This window comes from Hyalella azteca, unplaced genomic scaffold (assembly GCF_000764305.2).
Source record: "Hyalella azteca isolate HAZT.00-mixed unplaced genomic scaffold, Hazt_2.0.2 contig12724, whole genome shotgun sequence".
NCBI classification, from domain to species: Eukaryota; Metazoa; Arthropoda; class Malacostraca; order Amphipoda; family Hyalellidae; genus Hyalella; species Hyalella azteca.
In genome coordinates, this window is record NW_025942674.1 from 15,778 (window position 1) to 28,915 (window position 13,138).

The 13,138-nt window shown below is 39.3% G+C and overlaps 1 protein-coding gene across 1 annotated transcript; it reads left to right on the top strand.

Annotated features, from left to right (window-relative positions):
* Positions 1–10,704: 10,704 nt before the first annotated feature.
* On the top strand, positions 10,705–11,139 carry LOC108672382 (prostatic spermine-binding protein-like). The gene has a single exon (XM_018160025.1). The coding sequence runs from the start codon at positions 10,705–10,707 to the stop codon at positions 11,137–11,139; it is 435 nt and encodes a 144-aa protein (XP_018015514.1).
* Positions 11,140–13,138: the final 1,999 nt, after the last annotated feature.

A 13,138-nucleotide genomic window follows, 5' to 3' on the forward strand; every position in this document is an offset into this window, starting at 1 on the left:
TTAATTTGGCCGCCGCCGTCCACCGAAGCCTTGTGACCGAAGGGGTGGTCGGTTGATTGCCGTCCGCTGTCCAGTAGCCGCTGTCCATCGTCCATCAGTCCCCGTCCATCGTCCATCAGTCACCGTCCGCCGTCCATCAGCTGCCGTCCACCGTCCATCAGCCACCGTCCACCGTCCATCAGCTGCCGTCCACCGTCCATCAACAGCTGTCCACCGTCCATAAGCTGCCGTCCACCGTCCATCAGCCACCGTCCATCGTCCATCAGCTGCCGTCCACCGTCCATCAGCTGCCGTCCACCGTCCATCAGCTGCCGTCCACCGTCCATCAGCTGCCGTCCACCGTCCATCAACAGCTGTCCACCGTCCATCAGCTACCATCCACCGCCCATCAGCCACCGTCCACCAGCGCGCCGCCGTCCACCGTCCATCAGCCATCCTCTACCGTCCATCAGCTGCCGTCCACCGTTCATCAGCCGTCGTCCACCGTCCATCAGCTGCCGTCCACCGTCCATCAGCACTGCTCTTATTGCCTGCTCTTATTGCCTGCTCTTATTGCCTGCTCTTATTGCGTGCTCTTATTATCTGCTCTTATTGCCTGCTCTTATTGCCTGCTCTTATTGCGTGCTCTTATTGCCTGCTCATATTGCCTGCTCTTATTGCCTGCTCTTATTGCCTGCCCTTATTGCCTGCTCATATTGTCTGCTCTTATTGCCTGCTCTTATTACCTACTACTTTGCCTGCTCTTATTGCCTGCTCTTATTGCCTGCTCTTATTGCGTGCTCTTACTGCGTGCTTTTATTGCCTGCTCTTATTGCCTGCTCATATTGCCTGCTCTTATTGCCCGCTCTTATTGCCTGCTCTTATTGCGTGCTCTTATTGCCTGCTCTTATTGCGTGCTCTTATTGCCTGCTCTTATTGCCTGCTCACATTGCGTGCTCTTATTGCCTGCTCTATTTGCGTGCTCTTATTGCCTGCTCATATTGCCTGCTCTCATTGCCTGCTCATATTGCCTGCTCTTATTGCCTGCTCTTATTGCCTGCTCTTATTGCCTGCTCTTATTGCCTGCTCATATTGCCTGCTCATATTGCCAGCTCTTATTGCCTGCTCTTTTTGCCTGCTCTTATTACCTGCTCATATTGCCTGCTCTTATTGCCTGTTCTTATTGCCTGCTCTCGTTGCCTGCTCATTTTGCCTGCTCTCATTGCCTGCTCTTATTGCCTGCTCTCGTTGCCTGCTCTTATTACCTGCTCCTATTGCCTGTTCTTATTGCCTGCTCTTATTGCCTGCTCCTATTGCCAGCTCTTATTGCCTGCTCTTTTTGCCTGCTCTTATTGTCTGCTCAGCCTGCTACTATTGCCTGCTACTATTGCCTGCTACTATTGCCTGCTACTATTGCCTGCTACTATTGCCTGCTCTTATTGCCTCCTCTTATTGCCTGCTCTTATTGCCTGCTCTTATCCTTCTCTTATTGCCTGCTCATATGTTCTATTAAATATTGCCTCATATAACTTTATCTTTTGTTAGTCACCGACTATGTAAAATTTCTGGAATTTAAAATATTTTATTCTATATCGTTCAAATTAAGTTTTTCATATTATATAATGAATATTTTATGTGGATTTGTTCCATTATTAATCAATGGAACTGCTTTTCCTTCCGGCGTACATTTAAATTATTCAATTATTTTTTATTTTGAATTTAAAAGTCGAAAGATTGGACGCCAGATTCTCATTCACGCGATTCATGTGAATGTGATTTCATTCATGATTGAGTGATCGTTGAAAGTGTCTTCACAATTGAAAGGAAGGAGCGAGTTTTATTGCAAGGCGACGTTCTCTCTACGCTCTATTGAGAGAGCGGCAATGCGCGCGAACTCCTCTCTTTCTCTTTCAGTGGCTCTTTTTTCCAATCGTTTTCTCTAAATAAATGAATTATTGGTTGTAATTTATTTTAAAAAAATCATCCATTCATGAGTACGCTAACTTTTACAATAAATTCGTAAGCGCAGTCGTCACCATTTCACCAAAAAGAAGCTGGTTCATATAAATGTTAATTTCGCAAAAAAAAAATTATCAGAAAGAAGATCATGTTAAACTTAACTACTGTTTTAAAATTAAATTATAACAGAAGACTATAAGTTCAATTATAGCGTACATTTTTTAGGCCTAAATATATTTCAACCATTTTATTAAGCATAAAAGAAAGGATATTCACGGATCAATTCTTTATCAAACGAGAAATGATAAATTACATTCAGAGAAATGATTGAAATTTTTTAACCAATAGAGAAGCACATTTATACTTTACTTGGGTCATCTTGACTCAGTTTGGACACACAAGAATGTCTATCAGTGCTACATCAACTCTTTGCTGGTGATGTGGGTAAGAAAGTGTGTTAATACTGGGACAATTTCAACCTTAAATTTTCTCAGTGATATAGACAATGGGTAATAACACAGCGATGGTTTTGAATAGGGTACACGAGGCTGTATAGATAAGACTTCAAAGCCTTCATACATGTGTGACCAACACGCTTTGTATGGCCCTACACAGCGGCATCTGTATGAATGTTTAGCGGAGTAAGATACACAACAGCTGTATACATGACGGCTTGAACAGTGATAATCATGTATGAAGTAAACAGACAGTTTACACAGCAAGTAAACAGACAGTTTACACAGCAAGTAAACAGACAATTTACTCAGCAAGTAAACAGACAGTTTACACAGCAAGTAAACAGACAGTTTACACAGCAAGTAAACAGACAGTTTACACAGCCAGTAAACAGACAGTTTACACAACAAGTAAACAGACAGTTTTCACAGCAAGTAAACAGACATTTTACACAGCAAGTAAACAGACATTTTACACAGCAAGTAAACAGACATTATACATCACAAAACCGAGACATATGCAACAGAATTTTCGTAAACTGTCTCGTGTGAACACTCATGTTTCGCAACAACCTTCTGTCTAACCGTCAAAATTCTGTCTACCCGTCAAGAATGGTGACGGGGTGGTGACAGGGTGGTGACAGGACGGTGACAGCTATCGTTATCGCTGTCACCGCAGCTGTCACTCACCGATAACTCGTTTATGATGTCGCCTCCACTTGAAATTTTGCTAACAATGTTTGCTCATAAACTATATATTAATGTCAAATGACAATTAAATATGCAAGATAATATTTGCTTTTTGATTCTAAGGGAAATTATGCTTTAATGGTTAATATGAACACGTATTAATACAAAATTTAAATAAGCAAACGTAGAAAACATAAATATTTGCAAAAAAATATATTTTTGAGTAATCTTCTTTCCACTCGTGTATAAATTATTCAGTTTAAATTTATACTTAAATAAATACGGATTTTTTAAACTGGGTCCAGAAATTTAGAATAACCTTGTATATTTATAGAATTATACTGTCTTTACTGTCACCCTGATATGTACAGAACTATACCGTCTACACTGTCTCCCGCATATGTACAGAACTATACTGTCTACACTGTCTACCTCATATGTACAGAACTATACTGTCTACACTGTCTCCCTGATATGTGCAGAACTATACTGTCAACACTGTCTCCCTCATATAGACAGAACTATACTGTCTACACTGTCTCCCTCATATGTACAGAACTATACCGTCTACACTGTCTCCCTCATATAATACTGTCTACACTGTCTCCCTCATATGTACAGAACCATACTGTCTACACTGTCCTCGTGCTGGCGTTAGATGGACAACTTAAATTTGGCCACCAAGTGTCCACCGTAGCCACGATGTGGCTAATAATATGGCTTAAGCCATCACGTTAAGCCAATATAATGGCTTACAACTTACAACTTGACGGTAAAAATCCAACTGTTTAGACGGGCGATATTTATGACAGGTAGAGACGGGCGGAGCAGCTGCTAATATGAGACAGGGACGACAGGTGCAGCAGGTGCAGCAGCAGATGTATATGGTGCCGTCAGCAGCAGCTGCAGCATCTGAAGCATGGCAAGGCTTGTCAGGTGACAACTTTGACAAGGAGGAAGTATTGTTAATTTTTTGAATTATTTTCTTTAGTTTATTAGTCTATTAGTTAGTTAATTAATAGTTAAAATAATTAAATATTATCATTTCGTATTACCGTTACGTCAATTGTGCTTGGTATTAAATTAATTACGATTAAGTTTGCGTACCCTTGAAAATATCGAATAGATTTGGGTCAGGTTCGAACACTGGCACCTGTGGAAACTATATTGATACTAATGATGCTAAGGATATTAAGGATACTAAGGATACTAAGGATACTAAGGATACTAAAGTGAGTGGTGATTGTGAGTGGTGATTATGAGTGGTGATTGTGAGTGGTGATTGTGAGTGGTGATTGTGAGTGGTGATTGTGAGTGGTGATTGTGATTAGTGATTGTGAGTGGTGATTGTGAGAGGTGCTTGTGAGACGTCAATTGATTGCCTGCCGATTCACCGCCGTTTAAAAAAATCAAAACTCGTCTAGAAAACAATCTTGTATCTAATGCTATTCATAATCATTATATTTTATGTTAAATGAAAGCATTCTAATTACATCGCCAGCCAGAAAATGAGGCAGATTTTGTTTTATCTAATTTTGCATGGGTGGAATATTGCAAAAAAATACAATAACTTGTAAGTTTCACTTATAATTTATCTTGTGTGAAGATATATGTATATAAGGATATATAAACACTTAATTTGTCATGTTATTTGGACGATGTCACATGCTTATTATAATTTTTTTCAAAATTATAATAAGTACACCATTTCCGATGAATGAAACGAAGAGGTTCTATATACACATCTGATGAGGTTCAAATCCCTCGTTTAAGCCATCAAAATTCACTAAATTGAACCCCCGGTTGAGCCCGATTTCGTCACGGCAATGATGCATAAAGAAAACATAATGAGAAATCAACAATGATATGGAATTGTACGAAACAAAGTGGCAGAACACACGTACATAATAGTTCAGATGTTGCATATTTCATCTCCTGGCTTAAACATGCCTCACTATCGTTGGGACATGCAGAGCAAAATATGATAGGACTTTGAGAGAGAAATGAAAGAGTAAGTATATTTATAAGTAAGTAACCGTTAGTAAGTATAAGAAAGTACCATTTAGTATAAGTTTATCTTATATTGTATGTATAACTTCAAAAACACGCACTGTACGGCAAAGGCTAAGGCCTTTGAATTGCTGAAATTTTCAGAATCCAAAGAATTAAAATTTCAATTCTCAGTTGTTTTCGAGTCGTAGACTTTGCCATTAGCGACAAAATTACCCAATTTAAAATAAAAGTGAGTTCACCATTAGCGATAAAATTACGCAATTTAAAAGAAAAACGAGTTCAACATTGGTGATAGAGTTACAAAATTTTATAGAAACTTGAGAACTTTAAATTACTGCCCAAAAGTAGCGTATCCGAACTATATCCCACTGCCTACCATAGTCTCAAGCCGGGGTAGTTGCAAAACCCACTCCTCAATAGGGATTAGAAAGAGACTTCTTTTAGTATCCCTGCCTTTGAAACGTCGGTGTTTTGCTGAACACAGGCAATGCACAGATCTTGATATTGCAAGCAAAAATGATGTCATTATTCATTATATTCATATTGCAAGCGAAAATGCACAAGCATATAACGCAAGCGCGTTGAGGATAACGCAATGCACGCGTGTTTAGCTAAACACGCGCAATGGTCGCGTGCTTGAAAACACGCATTTCACGCGCAATGAAGATCGCGCTAACGCTTACGTGATTCTAAAACTTTGGACCAAAAATTTTTCCCAGAAGTGTCGAATCGGTTTGCGTGAAAAAAAGCACTCAAATCAAACATATAGACGATAGTTTAACGTACACATGTTGACGTACACTCGTGAATAATTTCATGCATGCACTCGTGAAGAAGTGCATGAAGAAGTGCATGAAAAAGCATACACGTACATGCATCGTCTGGGTTTCTGAATCAGGGGCTGGGATCATACTTTCAAAATTCTCTAAGTGAACTTAAGTACTTACGCTCTATTTTCTTGTCTATGATTGGTGGATACTTTCAAAGCTCGCTAAGTGAACGTTAGTACTTACGCTCTATTTTCTTGTCTATGATTGGTGGATTTTGCTTGAAAGGCTGGTGATGATTGGCTGATGAACTTACGATCTCTTAACTTTTTTTGAATGTATAGACCCTGGTCACGCTCGCGCTAAGAACTCATGCCAACTACCCCAACAAAATTTAGAGTCGCCCCAGCTTCTGGTAATCCAAATCAGAAGCTGCCGCGACTGTAAATTTTCACTGGGTAACAAAATTTAGAGTCGCCCCAGCTTCTGGTAATCCAAATCAGAAGCTGCCGCGACTGTAAATTTTCACTGGGTACTGAGCAGGATAAGTATGAGTCAACCAAACTAGATGCTTATTTCGTCTGTCTTAAGCAAATTCGGCTCGTCTGGCAAGTGGCTCCCGAAAACGGCTCCTAATTAGTAGCCGAATACAGTAGGCGGCCGATTCAGGCCCGATCTGCCTCTAAGGCGGCTATAGGGCGAGCCTCCGCCGCCTCTGAATGGAATCTGGATCTCGACTGGGTACGCCAGTAACATTTATTAACGTTCAGAAACATTCAGAAACATTCATCAGTGACATTCATTACAAGAAATTACAGTTCGTCCAGATAGATATATAGATATAGTTCGTCCAGATATAGTTCGTCCAGAAATAGTTCGCCCAGGGCCCATACTTTCAAAAAAAGTTAAGAGATCGTAAGTTCATCAGCCAATCATTGACAGCCTTTCAAGCAAAATCCACCAATCATGGACAATAAAATCGAGCATAAGTACTTACGTTCACGTAGCGAGTTTTGAAAGTATGGCCCCAGATCATGAAAGTGAAAGGGTGAAGCAGGCATAAATCACGTCACGGAAGGATGGTGGACGGTCCATCGGGCGGCGGCAGGTGGCGGCAGGTGGCGGCAGGTGTTCAGTCTTGAGGCTTTTAAGGCGGTAACTCCCAGGCGTCGGAAGCGCGTCTTCCGCCGCCGGTCAACCGTCGGGCGACAACACGCGTCGTCGTCGCCGCCGCCGCCGAGTTCTTTCATGAATTAATAATGGATGATCAGCACAATATTGACGAATGATCATAACAAGATTAATAAATTAATCCTTAAAACATTGATGAATGATAAATGTTGTTCCTCACTCCAACCTCCCGAGTGGCCGCTATATCAAATATTCCGAGTGGCCGACCACTTCATATAAGAGGCACTCATGCCTATATCGCGGATGCGCAAGGCCCTGAAATTTTATTTAACTATTTTTAACCATTAATCATGTAAGTTACCATGCATGATCAATTTAAATCTCCTCCCTAAAAGACCAATCACCCCCCTCAGTTTGTGTTAGAGGCTACGGCATCAGGCCTCTGACAATCACCAATTATCTGACCAATGTTGTATACATACCATTCCTCCCATGACTAGTATTAAAATATGAGCATTTAAATGATAGTTTCCAATTTAACAAAGCAATTGACGTTCTTATTCTTATTGAATATTTTTCGAGACGAAAGTGATGAATCTTCCTGAATTATCTACAATAAAATGAGGGAATTGAACTAGATTGAGGTAAGATGGTTACCCTTTGAATTTATATATATATATATATATATGTATATATTTAAAATTTCACTGTAATACATTTTTACGGAGTGATGGCCGTATTTAATGAATTATCCAACTGCGCATTATTCCTTGCAAATCGCATATATTAGAAAATATATACGAGCTAATATATCTCATTTTGCTTATACTTTTTCGGAAATTAACATTTTAGAAAGTATTAGCTTGCCCACGAAATTGATAAAATGAAGGCGTTTTGTAAGCAATTATACACACTAATCAAGAATTAAGTAAGTTTACGAAAAATCCAATGGTTTGCAAGACGCCAACTTACTGACATTAATATTGACACAATAATGATTAGCATTGTGGAACATTCTTACTAAACTAACCACAAAAAATCAGCAATTAACGAGTGATGGCTTCAGAAAGTTGCGCAGGTCGCCAGTTCCGTAGACTTGACATGTGAGTGAGGCATGTAACCAGACCACCTAGACCTCATTTGCTTTATTTTTGGTCGCTTTCTTTATCATATTTTCTCACTCCCCTCACTTCTCTCACTCCCCTCACTCCCCTCACTCCCCTCACTCCCCTCACTCCCCTCACTCCCCATACCCTCACAACACCTGCATGTCACACTATACCCCATCGTTAAGGGTATCTCTCTAACTACCTTACATTGTGTCGTTACTAACCCTTCCTAACCCTGTCAGTGCCCCGGACTAACCCTTAACCTTAAGGCAGTCTCCCCTCGTCCTACTGCTCCCCTAAAACACTCGGGTTACCCGCTAAAATGTCCTTAAACTCCCCCTTAACATGTCCTTAGATGCCCTAAAAACAATATCCGTGACGCGCTGCTTCCCTCGTCACACGGCTTCTAAAAATGCAAGTAAGTTAAAAGCGGTAAGTTGAACTTCATGTTGCTTACTAGCAACTTAATTTTTATTCTTACTAAATTAGGATTTTTTTGGGAGGAATTTTTTTATACATTTTTCATTAGTTATTTTCCAATCTCGGACAAATTTTCTGATACATTTTGCATTTGTACTTTTCCAATCACTTATATAATGAAAAATATTTTATAGAAAAGGTTTAAAATTTTTTTATGTATTGAAAAAATCGATTACAAAGTTTATTTTCAACGGAAGGCTTTATTGATGCACAAAATTAAAATGTAAATATGGTTTAATGGACAGCACGCGTAGCAAGAAAACCTATATAATATATTTACATAGTTATACTAAGTTAAATAGTTGTGCGAGTGCATTCTTTTGGCATGACATTGAAGAGATTAGAAGCCGGGTGACAATGAATTATATATACACTCTAATTCATAACAATAATGAATTCCTGAATAATGCTAATGAATGAATAATAATTATAGCTCTGAATAATAATAATAATAATAATAATATTAATGATAATAATAATAATATTAATAAAACCATCAAGAATAATACTAAAATAATATTATTTATATTGCTTATATATATAATAATAATAATATTAATGCTAATAATAATTATAACAATAATTTTAAACAACATTGAAGTTTAAAATTTGAACTTAATATCACTAAGGTTGTTTATGAGCTCCATTGAGATATCAGTATATATGCTGTTCTATATGCTGATATATATGCTTATAAATGTATGCTAGTATATATGCCAGTATATATGTATACAGTAGGAGTGTTATAGAGTATCTTAGATTCTCTTCCACAAACATCATATTAGATTAAATTCCTGATACATTATATTGATATTCATTTACTAAGATATTAATAAATTCAAAATAAGATATTCTCTACTCACCTTTTACCTAGCGCGTATAGGTTATAGAAATATAAGTTATCATATGTCAATGTACTATAGAATAATATAAATATGATTATATATTAGTAAATGTATTAAAGTTATCCTAAATTTGATTGGCGTGATAATGATTTACTATTATCATGTATTAATTTAATCTTGAATTTATTATTATTCACAAATCATTCGCATAGCTTAATTTAGAAATCATTCCCCCCCCCCTTTCCCCATGAGATCTAAAATTGACGTTTCTAGATGCGATAAAGAACAATCGTTTTTAGATGCGATAAAGAACAATCGTTTTTAGATGCGATAAAGAACAATCGTTTTTAGATGCGATAAAGAATAATCGTTTCTAGATGCGATAAAGAACAATCGCTTCTAGATGCGAAAAGGATAACCGTTTCTAGATGCGATAAAGAACAAATGTTTCTAGATGCGATAAAGAAAATTTTTGATTCTAGAAAAATCATACCTAGCGAAAGCGACTAGTCCTAGTATAATTTATGTCTAGTGTTTCAAATGTTCCCCCTACATCCTCCTAGAATCTCTTGAAACCTCCACGAGATTACTAGAACTTACTAAACAGGCCGTCTAGAGCAACATAGCACATACTGGATCACCCACGAGTTCTCTGAAATTTTCTAGAGTCCTTCAAAAACTCCTATCGTCTCTTCCTAGAATCCTCCAAATCGTCCTATTGTCATCTAGAAACTCTTGGCGTATTTTACAGGGTCTCTAATCTATCTAGTGGTCCTCTGCATCGCATACAAGCTCCTTAAGACATCTAGAGTCTTATAGCAGCACTTTGAGCCTCCCTAAGCCACCTAAGAACTCTTAGATCATAGTGTCTCCTAGATCCTAGAGTCTCCTAGATCCTAGAGTCCCACGCTCCCCTCTTCGCATTTATTTGCTCGGCTCACCCGATAGCCGAGCTTCCTGCGCCGCGCATTTTTTAGCTGCCCTCGAATTCCCTCGTTTTTGCCCTCGCGTAAAAAGACGAAAGCTGGCGACCACATGGCGCTACCCTCACGTCATACGGCCGTGTGGTGACCGTAGGATGTGTGGTGACCGTAGGATGTGTGGTGACCGTAGGATGTGTGGTGACCGTAGGATGTGTGGTGACCGTAGGATGTGTGGTGACCGTAGCATGTGTGGTGAGCGTAGGATGTGTGGTGACCGTAGGGTGTGTGGTGACCGTAGGGTGTGTGGTGACCGTAGGATGTTTGGTGACCGTAGGATGTGTGGTGACCGTAGGATGTGTGGTGATGATGATGGTGAGGATGATGATGGTGAGGACGATGATGGTGAGGATGATGATGGTGAGGACGATGATGGTAAGGACGATGATGGTAAGGATGATGATGGTAAGGACGATGATGGTAAGGACGATGATGGTAAGGACGATGATGGTGAGGACGATGATGGTAAGGACGATGATGGTAAGGATGATGATGGTAAGGACGATGATGGTAAGGACGATGATGGTAAGGACGATGAAGGTAAGGACGATGATGGTAAGGACGATGATGGTAAGGATGATGATGGTAAGGACGATGATGGTAAGGATGATGATGGTAAGGACGATGATGGTGAGGACGATGATGGTGATGATATTCTGCCTCGTCACGCCGCATCGTCTTACAGTCGCCGGACACAACAAGCTTTTTTCTACCCTGAACCTGTGGCTTGATTTCACCACAACTCTTCTTTGCTTGTACTGAATTCTTTCATACAAAATACATGTATACTACAATACATACAAGTTTAATTGAAGAACAGAGCATGCTTTTTATTAACCATCTTCTTATTTGTTTGTTTTTTCATGAGTCGAACAATTTGTACTGAATGCTTTCATACAAAAATACATGTATACTACAATAAATACAAGTTTAATCGAAGACCAGAGCATGCTTTTCATTTACCATCTTTTTATTTGTTCCTTTTTTTTATTAGTCGAACAATTTGTACTGAATACTTTCATACAAAATACATGTATACTACAATAAATACAAGATTGAATAAAGACGAGAGCATGATTTTTATTAACCATCTTTTTATTTATTTTTTTCAATGAGTCGAACAAAATTTCTTGCTGGGGCCCGTAGATCTAAAAGTTTTAGATAAAATTTGACGTTTTAAATATGCAATATCATATATTTGTATAAATAATCTATACAATATTACAATCCTATATACGAAATTTATTATCAAGCAGGTGATGGTTTTGCAACACACGAAATCGAACTTTGAAAATGTGCAAATCATACAGTAGTACAAATCAAGGAGATTGTGGATACAATTTAAAATATTAGCTTAAAATTACTTTGAAAATAATTTCGCTCTTGATAATGAGGGCCTCAGCTCTTGATAATGGGGGCCTCAGCTCTTGATAATGAGGGCCTCAGCTCTTGATAATGAGGACCTCAGCTCTTGATAATGAGGGCCTCAGCTCTGGATAATGAGGGCCTCAGCTCCTGATAATGTTTCTAAATTGAAGAAACACATATGAAGGTTTTGACAAAAATCGTTAAAAAGAAACAAGCTTTTGAATTCAATCAAACTTGCACAAAAGAAAGGTTTCTGCAGAATTACACTAATTTTCGCACCACAGTAAATGTTCATCAAATCAAAAAACAGCAGAAAACAGTCATTCCAAAATAATTTCAGATAAATCTATTTCAAAATGAATATGTGTAATAAATTTATGCCAAATTAAATTCGTAACTTCATACAAAAATGAATTATGCTTCTGAATTGCAGGCTTCCTTTGAAGTTCAATTCTCACCTAGATATTAGTATGCATTCATTTAAATGTAGATCTGAATTAAAAATGCGTAGTTGCATGGATTATAATTAACATTATTTTTATGTTATTGTAAATGCCGGCAAGTTTGATTTCACTTGAGTCTTGTTAACTTGTCTGTTGTTTTAGCCCACAATCGTGCGCAGTAACACGCATGGCACGAATCAGACCACGCACGAAATGCAGTCATGCGTGGGTCTATGTTACCGTCCGTCACGCTACAGACCACATGTAGCCCCACACCCACGCTACAGACCACGTGTAGCCCCCACACCCACGCTACAACCACGCTACAGACCACGTGTAGCCCCCACATCCACGCTACAGACCACGTGTAGCCCCCACACCCACGCTACTGACCACATGTAGCCCCCACACCCGCGCTACAGACCACATGTAGCCCCCACACCCGCGCTACAGACCACGTGTAGCCTCCACACCCACGCTACAGACCACGTGTAGCCTTCATACCCGCGCTACAGACCACGTGTAGCCTTCATACCCACGCTACAAAACTGTGTGTGTAGTACAAATTCATGAATATCTAAATTATTTTTAACAGAAAGCAAATAAAAATATCACCCATTTGACTGCCAGGTGACCGTGGGCTACATTTAAAGCGTCCAGAAAATCGATAAGATGAAACTTAGGCGTTTTATCGGCGGCCAAAACACCCTTAGCAATGGGAGAAGCTGTGCTCTATCAGCGCGCCATCGCCGCGTTATCGGCGCGCCATCGGTTGACCAGCGGCGCTGGCTTACGCGTTTAGAGCGTCTAAAAATGTGAGGAATTGGGGGGAAATGTGTGAGTCAAAACTACTTACTTCAGTACAGTTTATGTAGTCAGTTCANTCCCAATACACACCGCCCCTGGGACGCCAATAGCC

What these genes read in the sequence shown, in the direction of transcription:
- LOC108672382 (XM_018160025.1), top strand. Translation starts at nt 10,705, where the DNA reads ATGTGTGGTGATGATGATGGTGAGGATGATGATGGTGAGGACGATGAT.